The sequence below is a fragment of the Camponotus vicinus genome, unplaced genomic scaffold, assembly GCF_025532165.1.
Source record: "Camponotus vicinus isolate PSW18456_S1 unplaced genomic scaffold, iyCamVici1.0 SCAF_2, whole genome shotgun sequence".
In the NCBI taxonomy this organism is placed as follows: domain Eukaryota; kingdom Metazoa; phylum Arthropoda; class Insecta; order Hymenoptera; family Formicidae; genus Camponotus; species Camponotus vicinus.
Genome location: NW_028141956.1, coordinates 16,707,983 through 16,735,911, shown reverse-complemented (window position 1 = coordinate 16,735,911; position 27,929 = coordinate 16,707,983). Strand labels below are relative to the sequence as shown.

General features: G+C 36.2%; 1 protein-coding gene and 1 long non-coding RNA gene across 2 annotated transcripts in view; one reads left to right on the top strand and one right to left on the bottom strand.

Moving 5' to 3' along the window:
- LOC145967589 (zinc finger protein rotund) overlaps window positions 1–25,332 on the bottom strand; it is a 149,398-nt gene extending 124,066 nt beyond the window's left edge. Inside the window, exon 1 of the mRNA XM_083092619.1 lies at window positions 23,641–25,332. Within this exon, the coding sequence (XP_082948745.1) occupies window positions 23,641–23,817 (177 nt within the window). The 5' untranslated portion in view covers window positions 23,818–25,332. The remainder of the gene's footprint in view (window positions 1–23,640) is intronic.
- Window positions 392–3,564, top strand: LOC145966654 (uncharacterized). Its single transcript, XR_014437117.1, has 4 exons — window positions 392–650; window positions 922–1,121; window positions 3,133–3,307; window positions 3,424–3,564. It is a non-coding gene; the product is annotated as an uncharacterized LOC145966654 (long non-coding RNA).
- Window positions 25,333–27,929: the final 2,597 nt, after the last annotated feature.

Here is a 27,929-nt window from a genome sequence, read left to right as displayed (position 1 = left end):
AAAGTCATTTAAAAAATATCAGTAATAAATACGAGTGAGGGTTCAAACAAACACTACATTATTTTAATCTTATACTGACCACTTATCTAACTACTATATACTTATCTATATACTTATCTAACTATATACTTATTTAACTATATACTCTTAACTCTCTCTATATACTTATCTAACTCTATTTATCCTTCGCTATTATCTTTAACTCTGGAGTTTTGGATGGAATTCATATAGCGTATATTTTGAACTCTAGCTTGAAACTGAGTGTTGAATAACCAAAGAAAAAAAAGCATACTCGGTAAGCGATTGATGAAATGTAGATGTGCAGGGTGCGAATGTTGTCTCCTCTCTCTTACATCGCGTTGTATTTGTTTATCGTTTTTACGATCCGGTTACGCAAACGATTACGCGACGACTTCTTCATGTATGATGGCGCTTATCGCGACAGATAGCCATGCAAGTAATCGTGGCCTTCTTTTACAAACGCGCGTGCCAAAGACCAGTTTTTTCCCTGCTCGAGAGCAAAGATCATGAGCTACACAATTTCCTGCAATAAAAATTATTCCGCCATTATCGCAACTACCGATTGGCACCTTTTTTATCATTTGATCCGTCTGAAAAATGTCATTGGTTAAGCTTTATGATTTTGTCAGGTAATATTATTCATTTTGTTTATATCATTTCTCATTATATGTACACGATTATCAATTTTTTACACTTGTATTAAAATTAATACTGAAAGAAAAAAGTTGGATTTAATAACGTGATCTATTTTGCGATGTGATAGAAAAATATGTCAATTAAAAATGAGAGAAAAACTAAATGCGTGCCTCTATCTGATAAACAAACGATTAGTAGTTCTATGTATATCGATAAAATTTCCTTATAATGTAATTAGACGTGTCATATTTTTAATATTTATAGATATTACACACCTCGATCACAGCGAATAAGAGATATAAAAATGCGGCGACAACGGTTGACAAAGTCATTGCCGAATCAGGACGTGAAAGAAAGCCGAGAGAAATGGCCAGGGCGAGAGGAAAGGTGCGAGAGGAAAGGGGACACAGATCGTTGCACGCGCCTGTGGCGAACGTGATGATTGGCTCCCGAAAACAGAACAGGTAGACATTAGGCCGCGGCCTCCAGGTGTGCGGAACGCGCCAGATAAAGCTCGGGGCTCGATTAACCTTTCGCGCGAGAAGAAAAATGCGGCTGCCAAAATTGCACCTCCTGCGCGCCGGATGCAAAAAAGAAAAAACGCCGATATACAGATTATTGCCGCCGTACCGTGACAATATTATGGAGAGGAGATTAAACTGTCACAAATGAATCCCCGATGCACCATGTGGCAATAATTCTTTGATTAGCCTTCGATCTATTTTTAATGAAAATATCAAATAAACAGAGAATTTAACTAATTTTTAAACCTGCTTCAAAACTACGTAACAAAGTCTACATCATCGATTAGCGTATTTGAAAGAATTAATCATATAATCACACATATGTTTGAAACATTATTTTGAAGCAGCAGTCTCTTAGCTCTCAGGCACGTCTCGCGAAAAGAATCTTTAGAAAACGGAGCAGGTGATCGAAGTAAAAGAATAAGAAAGGGAGAAGTATCAAGACGCGTCAAGCAACGAGAATTTCAAGCAGTGGCGCGAACCTTCGGTACGAGGAGAAGGGACGGAGGTCCATTCACCGTAGGTAATGAGGTCCTCGCCACCAGGAGGCATGAATGAACTCTGGGAGGAGGCAACCGCGAAGAGGAGCCGGGAGCGACGTGGATAGACGGATAGATAGATAGAGGAGAGAGATGAGGAACAAGACGAGAGAGAGGTAGAGAAAGAGAGAGAGATAGAGAGAAGAGAATAGAAATGGCAAGAACGGAAAAAAGACAAGACGAATCTCACTCTGCTGCAGGATATTGGAAATACTTGAGGGCTGTTGAACACGGGGGCCATTTAAGGGCCACGCCACTATTATAACCGCCTCTGACCAGAAGCGTTTCAAATAAGAGCATTAACCGGAACTTAGGTAGCCGACGCGCTCCTCGAGGACGTCAAGTCGTTGTTGTTGTTTACTGTTCGATGCGCCGCATTTTTGCGACCGTAACAACGTCGTGCTAATGACCATCGTAATTAAAAATTCTCTGTGCTATACGGATAAAAATTTCTTTTAACAAGTGATTGATTGGTCACATTGTCATTGTACGATGTCTTTCATTATATATATATATATCACGGATAAAATTATATTATTATGCTGATTCTAGAAATATTCGTACGAGATATAATCGTATTTATTCTCTTTAGAGTATTTTTGCGATTAGCAGTTGCTAGACATGCGCAACAAAAGAGAAGCATAACTCCCTCGGTGCCGGATAGTCTGGCCGTTATTTTTTTGTGTCATTTCTCGACGTCATCGGCAGATCCGCCCTAGCAAACCGTAGCCAGAACTCGCGTCTCTCTCGCAGCTTGCCAGCTCCGGTCGTACTTCCTCTTCACTCTGTCATTCTTCTTCCTCGAACCTCGGAGTTGCCACCCCTCGGCACCCACCTTCCGCGAGTCGCGAAGAAGAATCACGCTCTGACAGTCCCTGATTAATACAATCCTTAATGCCATCGTCCTGTCCACGAGGGAAAAGGAGTAGGCTCGGAGCGGGAAAGAGGACACAAGTTTGCGACAAAATTTCTTCGAGTATAAAAGATTAACTAAATCAAAATGTATCGCGTTTAATTATTTATATTTATATATTATTATTTATATTTAATTAGAGCATATCGTGTACATATAATTTATATTTTATTTTATTTGCTATTTTTTATTGTTTAATTGTTTTTAATTATTTTAATTTATTTACTCACATTATTAAACTATTAGTTTTAACAATAATACAAATACTTCCGCAATAAAATTTAATTTCATTTTAAATTGTTAAACTTTCATACAGCTTTTGCTACTATTATTAATCTCTTTCTCTATTAGCAATTTTTTCATAAAAAAAGTTACATTATAATATACATACACAAACGCATATATATATATATATATATATATATATATATATATATATATCGCCAACACTTTTACTTTGTATCGTCCTTGCCGATTCATTATCTGAAATTATTACGAGGTATGCTTTTTATGCATCGAGGACATCGAGGACGTCAATGCGCGAGAAGAAAGGATCTTGGTTTTACTCTTTCATAGTTGGAATACTGGGGTCAGCGACTGGACCAGCAATTCGACACAGTCTGTCATGTTATCGCTCGCTTTGGCTTTCTCGCTGATAATCGTCTGGCTTCTCAGTGAGTGATTCACGAATAATTCATACATGACTCTTTCTCTCTCGATATATGTATATGTATGTTTTATTACGACTATATGGAAATTTAATATTTTTTTAACGATGGGATCTTTCTAGGAAAAGATCTTGGAAACAATCAAGTATCGCATCCGCTGGGAGATGTAATTTCATCAACGAAACTAATTAAAATAGAAGGACGTATGATAATTTATGGCTTAATTAAATATTACGACTTTTTATTAAATATTAAAACATCATTAACGCAATCCATTGAGAGAATACGAAAATGAAATTAATCAAAAATTATAAAATATTTCATAATAGATCTTTACCAAAATTGCGTGTCCAATATTTTTAATACTATGATAAATGCTGCATAGATAAAAATTATGTATATAATTTAATTATTTAAAGGATACTTAAAATAATTAAATTAATACTTAAATGAATAATTAAATAAAATACTTAGATTAATAACTTAATAAAATACTTAAATTAATAATTAAATTAAATTAATATCTTCGCGATTTATTGTAATAACTTTGGAAGAAAATTATAAATGAAAATTAAATTAAATTTTAAATTTTGTAAAATAATTATTATCTCAAATTGTTAAACTGCAAGTAAAAAAAAGGACGCCATCTTCCAATTTAGGATATTTCAGACTAAGTGATCTCGTTCGTCGTGACATGCCATCGCGAACGAAGATCGGGAAGCTTTCGTCGCTCGAAGGAGTCGCCGGCGAACGATCGGCAAAGTCCAGGGGCCCTATCGCATTATGAGGATAGAAGAGAAAGAAAGGGGTGGTTAGTCGAGGGGGTCCATGGCATTAGTATAGCACGCCGGAATAATTGGGTACAGTCTGGCCGGCTACCGTACGTAACGTCGGCTCCTTTCAAGCGAGAGAGCGCCTCCGCCTCATCCTCTCATCCTCATCCTCGTCCCCGTCCTACCATTCTCCCCATTCTCGAGCCAGCCCCGGACTTGCCTCCGCGCCGGCAAAAAGACCAGCTCGATACCGGGAAAAAGAGACCAGAAGAAGGCAACTACCGGGCGAAGTATATAAGGACGCGGGAAGCATGGAAGAGGAGAGAGGGGCAAGGCGAGAAGGGGAGGAGGCGGAAAGAGACGGAGAGAAGCGAATCGAAAGGGAGAAGGAGAGGAGAATCTGAAAGAAAAGAGGAGCACGCGCAAACGGTGGAAACAGGGGCAGGAGATCAGGGCGACGTTGATATCAAGTCCGCTGACTGAGAAAGAGGAAGGAAGAAGCCGCGGTGAAAAGACTGTGGAAGAAACGGTCGAAGAAGAACGCAGAAGAACCATCTCGCCCTACGCGAGGAGGAAAAGGGCGACGGGGCAACTGAACAGGAACAACGCGACGTGGAACAAAAGCAACGAGAGATCCGCAAAACAACCGGCGAGTTTGAGCAGGGCGAGAGTCATAACTGTCGGTCGGTGCCCAGTGGCGCGGATGTCCTGTAAATAGGAGACAAACTGCCCCACCTTCGCTTCATGCTGTCCTCTTTCCCGTCTCTTTCTCTTTTCCTCCCATTGCATTCTCCGGCGGAGCTATTCTCTCATCGAGTAAAAATATTGTATTCCAGTAATGTGCTTATCTCCAGCTTTTCTCTCCTCATCAATTTAACATTCCTTCTCATTGCTACTTTTTCTACAAACTTGACATTTCGATCGCGCGACTTCTTCTTGCAAGCTATATCGGTATTCGGTAAATTTCACATTAAATGGTTAAAATTTTATTTTAAATCCAATACTCGTGTATTGCGCTACAATTAATCTTTCTATCGTAAATGTCGATAAAAAAAACAGGTTTTTTTCCTATCTTCTCTGCGCAAAGCTAGTGTTTTAATCTTTTATTTTTCTTCTTTTAGTTTTATTTTTTTTAATGTAAAAGATTTTTTTCTCGGCACGTTTCTGTACACGTGGGCCGCTGTTGAAAGGTCACGCGCAAATTAACGTCAACGGCGCCGCTTACTCTTGCCTATCTCTCGCGAGTTCGAAGTAACACCCGACGTTACTATTTTCTACTATCATAAACGTCGAATAAACATTAAGTAACAAGCACTTGACCGAATAATCAGAAGAGCTCGGAGAAAGGTCCGCAAAAGGTCGCGCAAAGTATTAATCGTTAGAATGACAGCGCATTGGACTGCAATTCCGGTCGCCTTTAACGATCTCATCGCATAGATGACAATTTCCATTAGAGAAGCGTTGCAACGCGATCATATCAACTTAAAAACGACGTCTGATCAATCTGCCATTTAAAGTGAATCGGTGACATTTCTTTCCATTCTCTCTTTGAATTACAAATTAAATAAAGTCAAGTAATGTGATAAGAATATATACATAATATTATATATATAATATAATATATGTAATAATTATTGTAATAATTATATATTAGTAATATTATTGTAATAATTATATATTAGTAATATTGTTGTAATAATTATATATTATGTATTAGTAATATTATTGTAATAATTATATATTAGTAATATTATTTGTAATAATTATATATTAGTAATAAGTTATCATAATTAAACATTTAATATTGCAATTAATTCAATTAATTATATATTATATATTATAATTATATATAATTATATTAATTATAATTATATATTATGTATTAGTAATATTATTGTAATAATTATATATTAGTAATATTATTTGTAATAATTATATATTAGTAATAAGTTATCATAATTAAACATTTAATATTGCAATTAATTCAATTAATTAAAAAGGAGAATTGCAATTTCTGATAATTTTGCGATGGAAAGTGACATTAGTCACAGTAATGGTTCGTGACACAATGCATGACTCTAATTTGTCTCTAGAGCGGTCTCCTCTATTAGCACCTCTTCTTCACCGTAGTTCACGCGACAGCTGCAACGTGAACCGGCAATTGCGTTCCTACGCCTGTGCATTTTAAACAGCTTGTTTTATGCGGCCCGAAATGAACTCGAAAAAATCGGCGGGCCCCCTCTTAATGGAGTCGTAACTTCTGAGAGATGCTGCTGTGCCCCGACTGCACTAGAGGCGTATCGCCGAGCGGTAACCGCGCGCGATGGAAGACGCGTCCTGCGTTTCGCATCCCACGTCAGTGACGTGCGTCTTGAAGAAAGAGCCCTACTCTCTTCGACCATCTCGAGCGGCTGGAACAATGCCGCTCACTGTCCTCGCTCACGCGGACCGCGATCCGGCCCGTCTTCTTCATCCAGCTAGACGCGATCCGCCAAAAATTTATTTACACAGCCCCGCGATACTCATTTCGCGCGCACGTGATATGAGAATTTCTTCGGACTTCTTCCAAAATCATTCTCGCACTATTTGTGCATTGTTTTATAATTGCAAATAATATAATTTCTAAGGGAAATTTGTCTAATTATTTGAGATTATAAGAACTTTCTAATTATCGTATTATAATACTTGAAAAAATCAGCTGTACCAAATGATTTTTTTTTTTTCAATCTTATCGAATCACCATTATTGTTAAAAATATTTTAATTACGAAAAATAATATACTGAATAAAAGATATGATAGTGTAGATATTTTTTCTATGTAGAAATTTATAGCGTGAGATTTGACGTGTCGAATTATTATAACTATTTTTTTTATAATATGTATCTATATGTGTGTGTGTGTGTGTGTAATGTGTACAAGTTATTTCTGTTAAAGATAAAAAATGAGTGTCGGAAAGTGTTTGAAAATGCAAAGCAGGAGAAAGCGAAACGATGCATTAGAGTGACACGTGAGAAAAGTTGGACGCATCACGGATATGGAAACAGCATCCAAAAATAGAGATTACTGCGAAAAATTCCATGCATCATTAAAAAGCGCATTGAGAGTTCGTGTCTTGAGTAGACATAATCCAAACTGGTTTTGTTGAAACTTGACCTTTAATCATCCTCCTTTCTCTGAGAATCTCCGCGATTACTAATTGAATCTTTTGTCTATCGACAGCCGCGACAGTGCATTGGACAAAGTGCGGTTTCTGTCAAACGTCTGTTTATTCTTAAACAATTTTTTGTTATGTTCTCATAAAAATATAAAATTGAATTGAATTAAATTGAAAAATTAACTCAATTATTTTCATCCACTGTACAAGCGATGCGTCCCCTTTTAATTTTTGGACTCGAGTTAAAAAATATATGTATCTTTTTCAAATGAAAGAAAAGGAGAGCAAAAATAATAGCATAAAATGCTCTTATCTTTTTATAAATGGCATTAAGAAAAATTCTGTTAAAATATAAATATTAAAGTAAAATAAAAGAAATATAATCAGTTTTTAATTTATGTAACGCGATATCATATTTCGATAAAAACCAAAATCCTAGATACCGTTATGTTTGCACGACCAATTACAAAACTCTTTTTTCAAAACGCGATATAATTGCAAACAGAAAACTATATTTAAGCTTTCAACTAGAGACCGAGTAGAGATTAAATAATCTCGCTGTACACGTCAAAATGTGTCTCGCCGCCATTAGAGGTTCCCGGCTTTAATAAAAAAAAAGAAGAAGAAAGAATGTGTGCACGTATACGTTGTAACGCGCGCCTCGCTTATGCGCTCTAAAATTAACATCGCGCAGCCGTAGCGAGGTATCGGCGATCGATTTTCCGCATAGTTGCATCGACACGGTAAGAAAAAAGGAGAATTTAAAATAAGGGCTGGATAATACAAAACAAAAGGCGGGGAACAAAGTGTGCCAAGAAGTGTCGGTGCGCGCGTGCAACGACACTAATCCGACCTTTGGCGCGAGGAAGGACGAGCAGTCGCATGTAAAAAATGCAACCGAGGCGACCTATTCCAGCGTGAAACTAATGCAACCTCGACGAGCAGAAACGCCTCGCGTTCTAGCTGGAAAAAGTCAACGTGACGAGCGCCGTTGCTGCGGTGTGTATCAATTTTCAGATTACAATGAAACAACCTCTCGCTCTCGCGTGCTTCTTTTTTTTCCCCTCTCTCTTTCTTTCCGGAAAAAAAGCCGCATATATCGATCGCGATACTTTTTAATGCGTTTTTTTAAATGCATTTACACGTTATTTCTCTTGGGTCTCGTTTTATATACTTTCTATGCGCCTACGCCTGTTTTTCTCGCATTTTATTCGCTACTTCCAACCAAGTAAGCGAAAAGTTATGTTACGAGTACATATAAATTATATGTCATATATTGCTTTCGCGTTGCAAATTTTTATAGTGCATTTATATCTAAATCATAGGAAATACGCGATAATTTTCTTTTGGATAATTGGCACTCGTCTCGTTTGATCTGTATTCTAAAGTACCGGATAAAATACTAGATATTAGTCGGAAAACGCGAGAAAAACGCGCGACAAATTGTTCCGAAGCAGTGCATACTTTTTTTTTTATTTAAGAGAAAATGTATGTGAACTCATATGTGAACGTGACTCGAGTGCACGTGTTTTCCGCTCCGAGATCGCAACCGACACGCGTTTATATTGACGCACCTACTAGCGCCATGCAACGACGAAACGAAGAACCGTTTTGACGTTTCTCCAAGCACAAGGCTTGGATGGTACAGATGAGTCTTCCGCACAGGGATGTAGCCAGGTTGAGATGTTGGAGCAGACAAGAAAACTGACAGAGAAGTTTTGCTGCCCGATGACAAAAAAAAGAGGAGGTATTTATGAAAAAGTATTATTGTAAATAATACAATATCACAAACAGTTTGCAAATTGTGAACAAAAATTAATAGAATTATTTTTAAATTGTTTGATTTTTCGAGAGCAGGCAAAAAAGCTACAAGAACAGGCTTTGCCTGCTTCTGCAGTGCGGAGAGCACGTTTTCCTCAATCTAATGTCGCAAAATTTGTACACTATATTTGTCATAAGAATGAAAAAGATCGCACATATGTCAACCCACATAAGTGAACAAAAAAAATATATTTCTACTATAGAAAATAAAGAATCTCTTTTAATGTCATTTTAGACTCTATAATATGGAGTATAAAATTGTCAGCGCGCTAAAAATTATGTCTAATCATTGAGTACTTTCTCTACTTAATAAAATTCTTGCCAAGCGTATATAATAAAGCAAACTGACAAATCTCTTCTCATTTTTTTTGATAGGTGCAAATTTCAAATTTAACTATCTAAAACTATGCTACCTACTTATTTGCAGCAGAATATAGATTAAGTCACAAATATCAACTAGGTTGTGATTATTGTGATGATATCGTTATTGTTATGTATTTCGCGAATACACGAGAGTAGTAAGACGAAATAATAGAAAAAATAACAATAGAGTGAATATATTAAATATTTCCAATATTCAAAATTCAGAATTTATTCAGAATTTTTTATACAAATTTAACGTGCATCGCAATTGACTTCTGTTTTTTTTTTTTTTCTTTCGCGTGTAGAAACCATTAACGTTAATCAGTCGCGCAAAACGTTGTAAACTTTTTGACGCGAATTACGGCGAGTTACGAGCCAAGAAAGTTACGATCATAATGCAGTCACGATCACGAGAAATTATATACGTCCGTCCGTGCCCTGTAATTATACTTGCGAACGAGATTTTTCCAGAGCTAAATGAGACGCTCGATTCGCAGTGACCATAGCATTCGCACACATGGAAATTTGGAAACATCCACTCAAATGGAGATGTGATTAATAATATTCCCGAAAAAAAATTCGCGACAATACAGTATTGAAATAAACCGCCGAAAATAATTCTGCAAATATTCTTGTTACTGCTTGCATTTACATATCTTTTAATGTTTATTGCATATAAAATTTATTTCCAAAAAAAATACTTTTTGTTACAAAAGAGAATCATTATATCAACGAAAGAATGATCTAAATATTTCTTAAAGTCGTTTATGCAATGTATATTTTTATATGTGATTTTTACAACATTTTCAAAATTATATTTTTCCTCATCAAATCTCTCGTTATTTACTTTCTTTTATATACATGTACTAATTTAATCTCACTTTTTCTGTTTATAAATTAGGAATACTTGTATAGAATATCTCCGTATTATCTAAACGCTTTGCTTCTGATTAATCATATAAAAAATATTGCGAAAAAAGATATAATTTTTTCACAATTATTCTTCAACTTCATCACATTACACGTGTTTGTAATATTGTCAGACTAATTATTTTGATTGATTTTCGACATTAATACTCGTCAAAAAAAATCTCGCAATATCTTGATGATTTTAAGCGCATTCCAAATTTAGATATGCGAGAGAAATCGGGGAGAAAATATCGTTGTGTCGGGTCGCACTACGTTAGAGAGGCGAACGTACATAGGATACGTATAGGATACGATCAAGTAATGCATGCTCGCTTATCAAGCAATATCGGATATCTGCTAAATTTCGCCGACTTATCTATAATCTCAACAACCGCGACTCGAGATCCCGGATCCGCGTTTCAGTGCATGTGGTCGCCGGTTTGTTTTACTTGGACCGTACACGACGGCGTATGTATGTAGATAAGGTAGATGCTACGGCGAAGATTACGCCCAGCGGACACCATTGACACTTAACAGGGTCCAATTAAAAGCATTACACGATTAATTGTCTAATTAATTTATACCTAGCCTTGCTCGGAATTGTATCCTCGCCGAATCGATCCGAATCGTTCGGTGAAGCTTGTTACTTTCTATCTCATACACGAGCGAACGAGACGCAAGTTTTCCATTATCGCGGAAAAACGTGAAGATGTCAAATTATTTCAGCGCATCACATTTATCATGGAAATTAAATTAAAATCTTTAAAAAGTGTTATAAAAATATCAATGCTTAATAATTCGAAGAGGCAAACGAGACGTAATTTTTTCATTACCAGGAAACACGTAAAAATATAAAATTATTTCAATACACATTGCGTTTATTATGAAAATTAATATTAAATTTCCTTTAAAAATGTTATAAAAATATTAATGTTTAATGATTTTCACCTCAAAATTGCAATCGAAAAGATGAAATGTAGTATTTAAAAATATAAAATTATTTCAACACACATCGCGTTTAATGAAAATTAAATTTTATTCTTAAAAAAATGTTATAAAAATATGAATGCTTAATGATTTTCACGTCAAAATTGCGGCCGAAAAGGAAAACTGACAAAAGTAATCCCAGCCTTTGGCGATTCGTTTTGAAATCGGAATTTATAATGGGACTTATTTTCCACACATTATCTGAGAGACACGTTGAAAAGTTATTAGACCGTCTGTGCGAAAAATTCCACCGCTCGATAGTAATTTGCGACAGTCCGTAATCACATTTCACGGTGGATTTCGTGACGAGTGACGGCACGATCGCTGTACAAACATTCTGATCTTTATTCATGGGGTCGCTATTCGCCATTGTTCAAACGTTCGCGGATCGCACGATATGTCGGTCGTGTAATACGCACAAGTACATCCGCGATATATATGTGTGTGTGTCTTTTCGTTTCTTGCGAAAGATACGGCCGTGAGAGACAGAATCACGGAACTCTCTATTACACGCCGCGCTATGTATCGCTATGTGTCGGATAGAAGCGGCAATTATCAAACCATCCGTGGACACGCGATGAGTCCTGATAATTTGAAATTTACACCTTCCGGTGAGTTGAAATTATACAATACTACCGAGTCGCGCAATCTTTTCGCACGGGCACGCATTTTATATCGACTTGACTTTACGTACATTGTTAATGTAAGCACAAGCATATTTATTTATATACATGCATAGATATTAAAAAAGACAAAATGCAATTTTCGCCATTTTTTTAGATATATACATGTATCGTTTAAAATTGCATGAATTAACGAGATATTGACTGCAAGAAACTTAAAATGATGTTTTTAATTAATGTCCAAATTTATATCAAATGCTTGTGTTTCATACGCATATTTTTTTAATTTTAACTAAATCGCTAATGCACAAACAAAAAGAGAACTAAACAGGTTTTTATTTTAAAATATAAACGAGCTTATATTAAATATTATAATAATAGGAATAAGTATATTTATTTATTTATACACAGAAAAAAAAGGACATTCTTGTTTTGAAAATATATTTTAACATGGAAATCTTGAAATGAGATTATATTGCGTTAATTAAAGAAAAATATAATTGCTTGAATAATTGCTTACTCGAATGAAACCATTTTATATAGTTCAATCAAGAAAAATATATTCTTATGATTTAAGATTTAATTTTCTTGAATGGAAAAGAAACAATGTTAGATAGAAAATAATATTTTTAAATCAAAGATTATAATTTTCTTAAAGTAGAATTAAATAATTATATATTCTTGAGGTGACAATTACAATATTGAAATAAGACTATAATATTGTTGAAATTTAAAATTATTAAATTCTTCTAAGAAGCTTATAAATTGTTGCGTATATACGAAACAATGAACGCGTTAGTTTAAGTATATAAGTTTTGATTTGACACTTATTTTTTTCTGTGTATACATACATAGATATTAAAAAAATAGTTTGTATTAAATATTATAATAATAATATGATGTCATGATATATGAGACTGTTAACTAATAAATTTGGCATATTTCGCTTACGTCGCATGTATTCGATCATTTTAGAATTGATTGCCCAAGAAAAATGTTCTATTAATCAATGCTATTCATGAATCATAACATTTCATACGAATTTATCTAGATTCTCCCTCAAAATACACATGTTTTCACTATAACCATACCTCTATCTTTCAGTTATATACATCACGAATTGCAATAAGTTAGCAATCATCTCGCAGTAATGTTAATCTGCAACTGCTCGCACGACTGGTTCCACATTCGTTTGACACATACTTTATCGCTCTTTTATCTTGACACCTTCTTTCGCGTTGATAAAACATTCACGTTCGATTCGCGTTTCACACATTCCCTTGCGTCCATTTATTTCCTGAATCTAAATTATACTAACCCGTCAAAAATTGTCCTAATGGATGGCTACGTTATTATTCGCGAAGATTTATGTAGCGATTAAAGCCTCGAAAGTGTCACGCGGACGCTACATTTGGTTCCTACAGTCGAAAGTTAATTCCATGTTTTTCACGTAACTTGATTGTGAGTGGATGGATAAAAAACTTGAATTGTATCTATTATAATTCTAAGTTTTATATATAATAATCGTAGAGAACACTACATGAGTAATTGCGTAAATTTTGTATTTCTTTGCATATGCATCGTTACATATTTTATTTAACATAATTTTTATATTAATTATTAGTTTTACATATTTTTTTAACATAATTTTTTTCCTTAAAAATTAATTTATTATTATTGTAGAAAATCTCAAATGTCAAAGCAAGCAGTTGAACCATCTCATGAATTGGCAACATATTTCTGCTGAACATTAAAGTTATCGAATCTTCTGAGATTTTTTTAAAAATGACGATACGTAATGTTGCATAATTACATTTTTAGGATTCTTTCTACGATGGCATTAATAACTACGAAACAATATTAACAATGTTTTACTGTCATTATCCTTTTTTATACGTATATCTATTAATTTTGGATTTCTTTTATATCATGAAATTTTTATATCTTTATTAATCTTATCTCTTTATTCTAGTATTTTAAATCACACTTCTAGTATTTTAAACCGATACTGTATTACGATTTTTATTTACTTAAATAACGAATTAATTTTTTTTACATTATCATACTCCCCTAAACGTAACAATTATAAAAGAATTAATGTAATATTAATGATTCATTGTCGTTAATATGACTTCAAGAATTAAGACAATAAATTTAGATAATCTTTACACGTATCTTTAAACGTATATTATCATATATTTTAATAAATAATATATTAGCGTCTGATATAGATATAATATTTGCATCTCGATTTGCATTTAACATTTTCGCGTCTATATAAAAATGTCTCAAAAGAAAGTTCATAGGGAGAAAAGTACACTTTGATGAATTAAAAGACAATCCAAATCGCCCTCAACAAAAATTTAGTTATGCTACTTTCGCAATAAATTTTTCAATTTTAATGTTAAATATTTCGAAAAACAGCTTCTATGTCGTTTCTTAAAGAATCTAATAAAATATAGAAATTATACTTTTTGAGAGAGAATTACTTCATTTTTTCTTATTCCATCGGGAGAAAAATGCATAAAACTTTTCCTCGAATTTGATCCCTTCGACTAAGAAGTAAGAAGGGTGCGAGTGCATCCCCTCGCCAATACCTGGCGGTAGCATGGCGGCGTCTAGATTCGCGTGGTGGCGGCGCGGGATTTTCACAGACGGGTATGCACGTAGATGCACATAGACGCGCGTGTGTGTTTGCGTGCAAAAGGCAGTAACCCTCAAGGTAAGGCGAAATGCCACCTGGCAGGTTTTTGCGACGTTGCGCGCGAGATGCGATATTGTTTTTGCCCTCTCTCGACCGAGCCCGAGCGGAGGAGCTGCCTTTAGCTTCTGCCCCCCTCATTCCTATCCTCTTTCCTCCTCCGAGTCCCCACTTCCGGTGTGGGTAGGATCCGGTAGCCAATAGGAGGTGGGTACCACGCCTCCCCCACCCACGCGCACCTGCGTGCACAACCGCCAATCGGAGGACGAACTACCTGGAGAACCGAGTCACCGCAACACGAGAGAGAGAAAGAGAAGGAGAAAGAGAGAAAAGGAGAGAGAGAGAGAGACGGATGTAATGGCGGATGTGCGAGCGAGAGGAGGGTAAGACTGGAGAAAGGAGAGGGAGGGAGAGAGAGAGAGAAAGAGAGAAAGATGCATCGCGACGTTCTCCGCATCACTTGGACGCGCACGCTCCGATCGCACCTTCCTCTCTTCTTTTCTTCCGTTCCTCCCTCCGCTTGTCGGCTGCTATTGCTCGATGCATTCTCCTTCTTGTTGTTCTTCTTCTCCTCCCGCAGCCGCCCTCCGTCACTCCTCGTTTCCCTTCTTTCGCCTCTTTGTACCGAGGACCGAGGCTTCTTCGATAGGCCACGTATAGGTGCGCGCCCGTTCGTTTCTTCCCTTTTGCCGTTAATTTTCTTTGCGCGCGCGGCCGCGTTTTTGCCCGGTCGCTCCATTACCACTGAATTCTTCTTTCGGCGATATTTCGAGCTGTTTATCGGCCGTAATGGCCACGACCTCGAGCGCTTCTCTCTTTCGGCGGAACCGAACCCTTTCATCCTCTCCGCAACATCACGAGATTTCCCGTCGCACCGTTTATCGTCGTTTCGATTCGGACCTTTAACCGTAACAAACTGGTACCAAATATGTATGTCATGCGATCTCATGTTTGATTAAGTTGCCACGATTTTGCGTCGATAAAAAACCGATTTCAAAGAATACATTCCATTTACTAAACACACTCGATTGACGCCTATTTGCGCGATAAATTTTTCTATCTTGTCAAATTCGCAATCGTTGTCTATAACATACTAATACTATATCGCATGCATATATCGACTCACATCGTTCTGGATTGCAAGTGTCATTTGCCTTGAACTTAGATGAGACTGTGGTGTGCGATACAAGTACCAGTCATGCATCGCCCGAGCCATTTTTGCAATCAAGAATCGCGCAAAAGAGTCCTTGGGCCCCCCAAGTTTGGAAAGCCGCCCGGATCCAGAAGCGACCATTTACGGACACCTGACGGCCAATGGCTGTCTTTAACTTGAAAATCTTGCGCGAGCGACTCGACATTTGTCAGGTCGTAAACCCGCAAGTTCAAGCACTGACATTTCAAAATTATCATTCGACACTTGAGCTAATTTTGTTATAGTACAGAATATACCGAAAAAGAAGACAAAAAATATATCCGATAAAAGTTTCTCAGAGCTAAAGTTTTATCCAACAGATGTATCGCCAACAATAAAGATAAATTTAAAATATAGCACCTATAAAAGAAACAATTCACATAATTTTCGAAGGTATCGTATAAAATTAATGAGAATTTTCCAGTAATATTTGAATAAGTGCATCTTTCGCAACATTTTTTTCTTGCGATAAAATTAATGATCATAAAATCGTTAAATAATGACTACATAATTCGTTAAAATAATGACTACATAATCGTTAAATAACGACTACGTAATTCTTATTAAAATAAGAGAGACCCATATTTAATATAAAATAATATCTCACGATATATCACAGCGATGTCAAATAGCCTACGCAACATATCATTTCCGTTTGTCCTTAAATTCGCGTAAAACAAATTTTTACAATTCATTCGCGCAAGAGAGCTCCTTCCGTGCATTTTCGACTCGTCATTAACACAATGTTTTTCTTACTTGAACGAGCCGCCCCCTCGTAACGGTCGGTGGGTTCCTCAAGCGGAAAAATCAACACGGCCAGTTAATTTCATTCCGAATTATGAGAATCGAGCCAACGATCCTGATTATTTCCTTTCGTAGCACGCATCGCCGCATGAGTCTCGCGATCTTTTTGAGAAAAAAAGATTTCTTAAAGCGCAATAAGAAGTTTGTAATTAAAGATAATAATAATAATTTTTCAAATAATTTAATTTTTCGAAAACTTGGAAACAGAGATACAGAAAAACACGTGACAACTTCTTATATTTCGCCATCGATTATATTTTGTGACATCGAAATATTATTATTGCAAAAATATCAACTAATCACTTGAATAATTATCTGGTCAAATATATTATAAATTAGCGAAATTAAAATAGTTATATTATATAACAAAATTGACATGTGAATAATTTACGATATTTTACAATCTAGTTTGATAGTTATTTTACTCTATAACAAATGTTTCTTTTTACAAAAACATTTAGAAATGGAGGAATCAAGCAACTAAAATAATAAACCTTTCTTCTCTTATTTTTTTGAGACAAAATAACAGTGATTTGCCATATTTAAGGATGTACGATCATCCGCGATAATGTGACTGTTCCGCTCGATCTACAAAGAACGAACCGCGGTACTTATGGTCGCTATGTGGAAAAGTGGTGAGGCAGGACGAAGGGGAAATCGGTTGCACGTTACACTTTCAGCGCGTTTTTATCAGGATAAGAAGAGCCAATGAAGTTCTCTTTCGTTCGGTCTTTATGGAACCATCTCCGTTTTCACGTTCGAGCCGACAAGAAGCATAAACCGCCGTCGCGCTGCCACTAGCGCCGAACACACCACCGATACTTTTTTCTCATCCTACTCGCGTTTATTCGCGTTTATTCTCGGCAAATTCATTCGACAGATAATTCCATTGTGAATGACCCATCCAAGCACGTAAAATACAACACAAAGTTTCAAGCAAAATCTATATTAAAAAGATAGATTTAAAAAAACACCGTAAAAATTTGAAAATAATTATTATACTACTCTCTCTTGTTCTCTTTCAATATTCAACGGATTCAGCAATAAAAAAGAATTCATAAACAAAAAGAGAATTTAAAAGTATATTATATTACTAATAATTAAATAAGATTTATAAATTATAATTTAATAATTTGGAATAAATTGTAATATTTTATAATTTAAAATTGTAGAAATGATTTCTATATAAATAGAAGAATCAAACATGTCAACATAATTAACAACTCAACGTAATTATTAATAAACATTATTTTTATATTATACAATATTTTGTACTAATTTTATGTGTGTAATTTTCGTTTAAAAAATCTTTCACGTGCAGGCAGCATATATTATATTGAAAATATAAAAATATTATAATACATAATACATTATAATCCAAGTATATTATATTACTAATAATTAAATAAAATTTAAAAATTATAATATTTTATAATTTAAAATTGTAGAAATAATTTCCATATATAAATAGAAGAATCAAACATGTACACAACTCAATGTAATTAATAATAAATATTATTTTTATATTATACAATATTTTGTAATAATTTTATGTATGTAATTTTCGTTTAAAAAATCTTTTACGTGCAGGCAGCATATATTATATTGAAAATATAAAAACATTATAATTCAAGTATATTATATTACTAATAATTAAATAAAATTTAAAAATTATAATATTTTATAATTTAAAATTGTAGAAATAATTTCCATATATAAATAGAAGAATCAAACATGTACACAACTCAATGTAATTATTAATAAATATTATTTTTATATTATACAATATTTTGTAATAATTTTATGTATGTAATTTTCACTTAAAGAATCTTTCACGTGCAGGCAACATATATTATATTAAAAATATAAAAATATTATAATAAATATATAAGATATTGAGCGACACGCTCGCGCTAGCTAGAGATGATTAACGTCGTTTAGACCTACCGAGGGCATAGGATACGTAAATCTACGTCACCGGCATGCAAACTTTAAGAATTGCCAGTTTTCTTGCGTCATATTTTCCAACGGAGAAAAAAGAGCGGTGCTTGGATCAAAGTGAAAGGATTCAGTCAAACTATACAGTGTTTTCAGGGAGATAATAAATGTACGCATTCCCAAGAGAGGGATGCTTAGATATCGATGGGAGGTATTATCATAAACACGTGAGAAACCCGAATTGACTTCCAGATCGTGGCGGTGATTTCCCCCGAGGGAGAGATAATTAGTCACGGCCCCATAGCTCCTCTCCCATACGCCGTAATTATTTTTATAATCAGCTGTCGTCGCGCTTTCCCGGTAATCTATTCGCATCGAATGCGCATTATCGCGAGCTCGCAGTAATTATTGCGGGAAAATGTAAAAGGACGCGGGGCCAACAAAGAGAGCCTCGTGTACGGGACATATAATATACATAATTAAAAGAGGATCTGATAATTGCCGGGGCAATTACACGTTGTGCGTGCGATATTAATTTGCGCGGCTATTCATTTAGTGACCGGCACCGCAGGAAAATCTATTCCGTGCACGTCGAACGCGAAAGTCGTCAGATTAGTGACCCGCGGCAAAAAATCGCTCGATGGCTCGATAATTATTGGTAACAACGTAGTATCATATATAGGTTCGTTAAATCGTGAAATAAAATCTCTTTCGAAAATTTCTGTTTGATTATGGCGGATCATGTATATACGCAGATTACTTATACTATTTATCCATAGATTTACACATCAGAATATTAAAATTCAACTTATATTCATTATGTTGGACTTTTACATAACATATGATTAAATATAATTTAATCTAGATTAGTGTAGGATAAGAAATAAGCATGTAATAATTTCTAATCTGTTCTGATTTGCGAAATGTGTGTGAGCAGATTAAATAAAATATTGAACTAATGTCTGTTGTAAAATTTCTGCGAAAAGAATACAAGCGATTTAATAAATTATATATCTGTGTGTGCATACATTTTTGTATTACATACATAGATATTTATTATACAGTATATGATTCTTCCAGTAGTATTATCGAATTTTATCTGTTTAAATAAAATTTAAAAAGACAATATTTTACGTGTATAAAAATCAAACTATTTCCGTCACACACGCGCGAGATTTTTAGCTTTATTATTTCCTATCATTTGATTACATCGATCATTTACGACGTAACAGAGATTCAATAAAATATATATTAATTAAAAAGAGAATAATGAAATATAGTATAAATAATATATGCAATAGAAATACATTAATAAAGCAAAGGTAGTGATACACACTTTTCTAAGAAATAATATAAATAAGTTATAATTGTACGAGGAAATAGCGTTCTATGTATACTGTGTGACTAATTGCTAGAAATTATGATCGAACTTAGATCTTAATCACTCATTAACAAATACCGAGTCGTCAACACTCTGTCTAATTGCTATCATTAATTATTATACGGCCCTGTTAAGTAGCTATTAAACGATTATACATGATAAAAAAAAAGCTTAGCATTTTATTGCACGGAATTTTGTAGTGATATTAGATGAAATTAACACATCGCATTTTCGCGAAATTTTAGAAAACTCAATTGTTTGTATAAAATTATATATATTGTAGGAATTTTACCCGAGAGCGACAATTTTGAATATATGATTGTCATTCGTAAATACTTTATTCTATGATTTCACGGTTTACAAATGGTGCAATTGAGAAGAGCGATAAAATCATATAAAGCACACGCATAATGACGTCGCTCGGGGCGCCGAAAGTAATTGACTATCATCTGCGAAAAACCAGTCAAGTCATACGTTGTCAAAATCGAATTACATTCACGCGTGATTGCGTATTACGTCCATTAACATTATTATACCCGTTCATAACCGAGAAAAATATCATCGCCATCAAAAAAAGAGAGAAGAGAGAGAAAAGAAGATAAAGAGAAAATGCATCAGACATATCATAATCAATGCTTGAAATACAAATGAAACATATCGTGATGTTATTTTCAAAGCGATGTTTTTTAAAAATTAAAGCTTTTCTATGACTCGGGTTTGTCGGATAATAATCAATTATTATTTTCGCGCAAAGAAATCTTCGTATCAGCAAATTTGAGAGTTTTCGTTGATATAAATGGCGCTTTATTATAGTTCCTAGACCACTTGATAATACGTTGACGTTTTTTATAAGCAAATCATTTTCACAGGTTGACACGTCAGATTACTTTCTTGTCGATTTAGTCGCGGCACGGGTTCGTCAGTTTTTCTTGCCCGCTATCTACGATGTTCATAAGAAAATGCACGAAGCAAATCGAAGGATTAACGCGATAATTCATTACAACCGTAGATGGAAGCAACGCGGAGAAACGAGATGAATTATCAAATGAAAATAGATTGGAGGACCAATCAGATTAAATTAAAATTTATTTCGACTTAATCTTCGAAGATAATCGTTTTTAGAAAGTAATTTAATTCCATTCCGTATCATTATACGTTTTTGATACACGACTTCTGAAGTCGCGCCGTTCGCCGACGGTATACTACAAAATTGCAGCTTCAAATTGTTTGAAATTTGCAATAAAGAACATTTAAAATTCATAAAATTCTCGTACTTGTACTCATTGTAAAATATTACGACACGTGCATCTCAATTAATTAAAACATTTTAAATTTATTATAATTAAAAATTTATTGCAATTAAAAAAATATTGATTCTAAGAATTAAAAATTACTCAGCAGGTTATATTATTCAAAGCTTAATCAAAATAAATTTTATAATAAAAATATATCCCAAGAATTATAGTTTTAATATATTAAACACGCACGTGATTATATTGCTTATTCGTACGTTCAAAGTAAACGATACGTGGAAATGTAACATGTGACGCGAATACGATAATTTTCCTTTGAAATATCAAGTTCATTGCCACCGTGCGATTATCCAGGTATTAATCTTCATCTGCGGGCACTTACGACGTTATTATTGTACCGGGTATGAGTATAATCAACATCGCAAAAAAAGAAAGAAGTTATTCCAGGTTTTTGTACTCTACAACAACAGTATTAAAGACGGAATTTACCATATCGAATAATTGATCATTGAGATAATATATATATTTCCGTCTCAAACGAGAATGCAAAAATAAAAAACTACTCGATATTAGATCGTTAATGATAAATTACTTCTTCGCAACGCATCAAATTATATCATAAAATCGCGAAGCTAATTTGTCACATATTGATCTTATAAATAATGTCAGTACAGCATACTAGGTAATATTTATTTCTTTTAACAATAATTTAATGATTTAAGACGCAATATCAGCACGCAAATATCGCTATTTTGTCGCGAATATAATGAATGATGTGAATGAAATGTGAGATAAATAACAGTGTAGTAAATAATATGTAATTTTTTTTACACAAGACATAATCCTTTTCTCGCAAAAACCTCATTTTCTTAAGAGCGAATATTTTAAAAACTATTATTTTTAAATACATAATTTCTAAATTTTTTAGAACTTATATGGAATGTAAATTTCAATAAATTTGTGCATAATTTATCTAAAGATAACTAAAGATTTTCTAGAGATAACTGTGTTCAAAATCAAAACAATTTTTCTTGGAATAACTTTCACTGAGGAAAATACGATAAATCATTTACCATTTACATTGTACATTTATTCTGACACGAGTTTACATTACAAACCACTGTATTCTATATAACACGCGCAAATTTTTGTAGAATGACATTTTTGTACAACTATAATCGAAAAAAAATCTATAATGCGAATTACCGCGAAAGCTAATATAAAACCAGTTTATGTGTACATTCTCCAATAAGATCGAAATAATTTTTGTTTACATTCCTAAGGTTCTCGGCGAGAGGCGGTAACATTTCGCCTCGTTTACCCGTCGTCGTATAAATGTCAGAAAGGAGAAATACCGCACCGCTCGCAAACGTGCGATCAGCAACAATTCGGCCGAAAAGTAAACGGGATCAAAAGCACATCACAGCAACAATAGCAAAAATAAACTATTCTTTATCGTGTGACAAAGCATGATATTGTTTATCGTGTGATAAATATATTTTAAAAAGTGATGTAGAAAGTGAGTAGATTCATATTGATACTACTTATCCTAAAAGCCTTCAAAAATATCTAGTATATACTAGAATCCCCACTGTACCAAATAGCAGTGGCGGATGGACCTAAGATAGGGCCGGGGCAAGCCTTATCAGCAAATATTTGACAAAATGTTTTCATTTATCACAAAAATTTTGAAAACAATGATACACTATTGATCATATAAATCTTCTTTAAAAACCGCTATTCTAAAATTAATTTATATGTATTATTTGTTATTAAATTTAGAAAAATATTTATTTTTATATTTTACGTACGTCATTTTTATCCGTTCAATTTGCAAAAGTATTTATCATTGTAATTAAATATGTTAATTATTAATTGCCTCTAAATTTTTGTTATAAGAAAATTGGTATTGAAAATAGAAACGAAAATAAAAATATTATGAAAATTTGAAATACAATAAAAACGAAGTAGGTCTCTTCATATGAACTCTTGTTTAATTTTTTTATAATTTATTTAATAATTCGATTCTTTTCTAACTCATCTACAACGAGGTTTAATTTTCAAAATCGCGATTTGTTCAATTTTTAATTTTACTTTATCTTATATTCGGACATGTATCTGATTTCAAGATTCCGCATTTCGCGAAACACGCGAATTAAATATTAACTTTAAACTTTAAAGACCTGAGACTACACGAAATCAAGTTTCGCGTTTTCAACATATATTTATCATCAAGCGCGCCGGTAGTAAGATCTTCATCTCGTGTTGACATTGCACGCGATCTTTATATTCGACGAACGAAGTGGGTAGTCAAAAATGACTGCACTTAAACGTACGATACAAACTATAAACTTACAAAAACAATTAAAAGGTATCGCGAGTTCCGGGATCTTGAATTCGGAAAGAAACGCGAGCACGCATGAAGGTAAAATCGCTTACCTTGCTCTGGACGTAGTCGAGGGCGAGCATGCAGTCCGAGTATCCGCTCTCAGTCTTGATCGTGGTCGCACCCTGGCCCGGCCCGGTCGAACAGAATCCGGAACCAACTACGCCGACAGGCCCGCCGAGGCCAGCCGCGGCAGCGGCCGCGACGCTGTCCCGGTACCAGGGATACATGAGTTAATCTCGAAGAACACTATTTCCCGAGTCTCCTCGCAAACTTTGTTCGTCCCTCCTCGACAGATTCGACACTTTCGGACACGTCACGTTTCCTTTGTACGCGTGTATGCGATATATATATGCTATATCCTCTTCTCTCTCTCTCTCCCTCAACTTTCTCCCAACTATGCAGCGCGTACGAGACGTACGCATACGATGCACCTCGCCGGCGATGATATCACTGCACCGCGAACGTCGCGATATAGTCGCGATATCGCGCGCGGCCACCGCGCTCGCGCACTAACCGTTCGTCTCGCGAGAGCTTTCGAGAGAATCGAGAGGACGATCACCGGCATTCGCGTAACCGCGACGCGAACTCCCCGGCCCGGTCGCACCAACGCCAACGGAAGTCGCGTGCCGCGCGTTCCTTCGTCCGACCCGTCCTCGTCGCACGGTCATCGACGTCGCCGCTCGTGCTACTCGCTGCTCGTCCGAGCGTGAACACGTCCGATACCGCACTGCGTATCGTCGTCGTCAAACACGCAGCGTCCCTCGCGATATTCGACGTAAACACAGCGCGTCGAGCCGGCTCGACCTTGCGTCAAGATTGTTTCTGTGTCGCTGTCTCTCTCTCTCTCTCTCGCTCGCCGACTGTTTACCTTTTTTTTTTGGACAGTTTCGTAGAGCGCGTTCGTCGTCGAGGTCGCCGCGATGGAAAAACTAAAATGTATAATTCCCCGGTGAGACTCGGGTGACTAGATTGTATCTCGCCGCGTCGCGTCGTCCCGCGTCGAATCGTGGCAAACTTCACGAGACACGATCGGCGCGAGCCCGCGCGCGCGCGCGGGCGCGTGTCGCGCGTCCGCTCGCACTCTCGTCCCCGGTGACGTTGGAGCGACGCGCGATATCCTCTCGCAGCGGCCTTTCCTCCCTCCTCCACGCGCGGGAGTCGGTCCGTTTGTCCTTCCTTCGCGACGACGGGCTTCGCTTCCCTCGCGGAATCACGCGTCGATCGACGACGATGTCATTCTCCGATCTCCTCCTTCCGACGTTCGATCAATCGATCGGCGCGCTATCGTCGCACAGTTCATGATACACGCGCGGGTACTCACTTGCGCGAAACATCACCCGTAATCCTTACTGCCGACGAGCGCGCCCGCGCTTCGAAATCCGCAGCGCGATACGAGCGCTCGCGGGTCGCGCCATAACCTCGAGCGACGACGGACGAGGGAAGCTCGATTGTTATGCGACGGGGACGCGAAAATGATTTCTCGTATCTCGCCGTCTTCCCTCGCTCTATTTTCCTTCCCCCTCTTGCGCGCCGTCTCTCTCTCTCTCTCTCTCTCTCGCTAGCGAGAATCCTCGCAATCGTCGCGAGCGAGAAATCGTGATCGCCTTCGATCACCGTGATTATTCTTCGGCTATCTCGTAGGGAAGCGCGCGCGCCCCAACCCCCCTGTTTTTTATCCTTACGCGCGGCCCGGGACGCGTATGAAAAAAAAAAAACGCAATCGCGGCAAAGCCCGGATATATCGTGAACCGTGAACCGCGGACGCGGTTTCAGCACTGACGCGGGAGCCGCGATTCGAACGACCGTTCGGCCGTGCTCGGCCGTCTCCGGCGATCCTCGTGTCTGCCCCTCACTATCCGCCGTCACTTGCTCGTGCCGCGCGCCGATCCAGCAGCGGGGGAGAGCCGCGGAAGGGTCGAAAGAGTGGGAAGTGGGGTACACGGAAAGCGTAAACTTTTTCTCTCTCTCTCTCTCTCTCTCTTTGCCTTTTGATGTAATCGGACTCTCTCCCTCTCTCTCTCTCTCCCTCTCTCTTCTTTCTCTTTCTCTCTTTCTCTTTCCCCCTTTCTCCCTCACTTGCCGGACACCGCCAAAGTGGGAGCAACAGCTTCTCTCGAACGCGCCGCTCTAACGATACCAGTCGTTCGGATAGAAAGAATTCCTTCCTATTTTGTAATTTTTCAAGAAAAGACTATGGATTAATCAAATTTGATGAAAATAAATAATTTGACGCAGAGACGATTATCTTTTACTCAACATGTCTTGACATTTAAACACATTCGTTTCTTTCAGGAGTGAATGATTAATTTTGCAGAATATAAAAATGTGAATGCAATTTTTTTTTATTCGTAATATTATCTCTCGTATTATGAAATCGTTTAAATCCGTAGTTGATGAATACATAATTATCAAACATACTTTAATCGTGTAAGAATTATGAGATGAATGATGCATTGAATAATCTTGTAGACTGCATCGCGCATCAAGATGTTGTAACGTAATTCATAGGTCGCGGTGTCGATAATTATACGGATGGTTCTTTCTCGCGTATATGTAACCACCAATTTTCACGAGAGGAGAAAATGACGACGCGTCGAAACGACCATTCCCGTACCAACGAACCCTCGAATTCGCAAGTACGCAAAAACCTAGCTGAATCACCGCGCGTCGACCTTGACGAGAGTAAAAATCTCGGATCGTGAACACGGAAGGACGAGATTCTGACCTCTCGCGACCTAATTCCACGGCATCGTCCTCGACGTGAAGAAGCTTGGGAAAGGTCGCGAACGCTGTGAAACATCATGCAAAAACCCGCCCCTGAAATGGTTCACGAATTCCGGGGGAATTTCTTCGGACAGACACGGAAGGAGGAAAAAACGGCTCTAGGATAAAAAGTCATCCATCGCGGAGGGGTCGGTGAACCCACGCGGATACATTTTAGCGAGATGAGTCCTTTTCTCGTCTGCGTCTGCGACGGGGTCAATTTAAGTGTTTTACATTGCAAATTGCTACTTATTTGGAATTAACATTAGAAGAAGAAGATGTCAATTTTATAAGATTTTATCAAGGTCCACTTTTATCGTTTCGTTATATTATTTTCATGTATTATATATATAAAACTACGAATAGCAAGTCATATTAATTGATGGATTTAATGGGTTATAATAAAATGTTAAAAAATTTACAATTAAAAAATACTTAAAAATTAATAATTAAACAATTAATGAAACTAGGCTGTGCTCCTTCTGAACCTTATTAGCCTTATACTTTTATTATTACGCTTTACCATTGACCTTGAATCGTATGTCCACTCCGCCAAGTTTGGATAAAAAGAGAAAGAGAGAATGTATGAGAAGTGATGTCGCCAACCCCCGTGGTGTGGACCAATAAAAGGAGCTATAACCACAAATCTTATCGTCGGAGACGAAGAAAGACTAAAATGGGGTTGATGGTCATGGTTAGAGAGGGTCATGGAACTCTCGATGCTCCACTTTCTTAAATATATTACCGATAATATTATATATATTTTCATAGGTCAGTGAAATATGAAACGAATGATGATCCGCGATGATGTCCGCAAATGTCGAGCTTGAAAAATAAATTGATATATATAATTTTCTATTTTTATCGCAAAATACATAGGACATCATAACATATATATAACATATATAGTTGGCTAAAAAAAAATAGAAATTTGCAAAATTAAAAAATATTAATATTTTTCTCTCACATGCTAATTATATATCATAATAATTATTGTAAGATTGTTGCAATTTTATCTGAAATTGTAAGAAAAATGATTGATTTCAAATAAATATACATATTATTAATCACATATTTTATCTTGCATGTAAAAATTAAATATATAAATTTGATTAATTTTTTTTTTAAGGAATCTTACAGATTTAAAGTAAAGGAGAAAGACGCTATCATACATCTCTATATCAATACATCTCAATCTCTTTAACGAGTAATACTTTATCTCACAATCAGTGAAAAATCCAGCCATGTTGTACGTTCATTCACTGACCATTAATAGGTACTCTATCCTTGCTCCTCCTCGAAGAAAAGAGCTACGAAAACGCGAACGACGTTGTCGACCCCCGCGGAGAGTGCCCCAAAAACAAGCTATAACCACAAATCTTATTGCCGAAGGGAAGGGCGGAGAAGAAGAAGACCTCAAGGGGGGTTGCTGGTTAGGTTAAAGGGGGAGTTCGTTCCACCTTCCGAGCTACCTAACAAGTAGCTTGTAAGAAGAGCCGTTTCGCCCGGTGATTCGTGCTCGTAGAGCTGCTGCCGCTGCCCCGGGGAAAAACTGCGACACGGTTTTTCGGCCAAT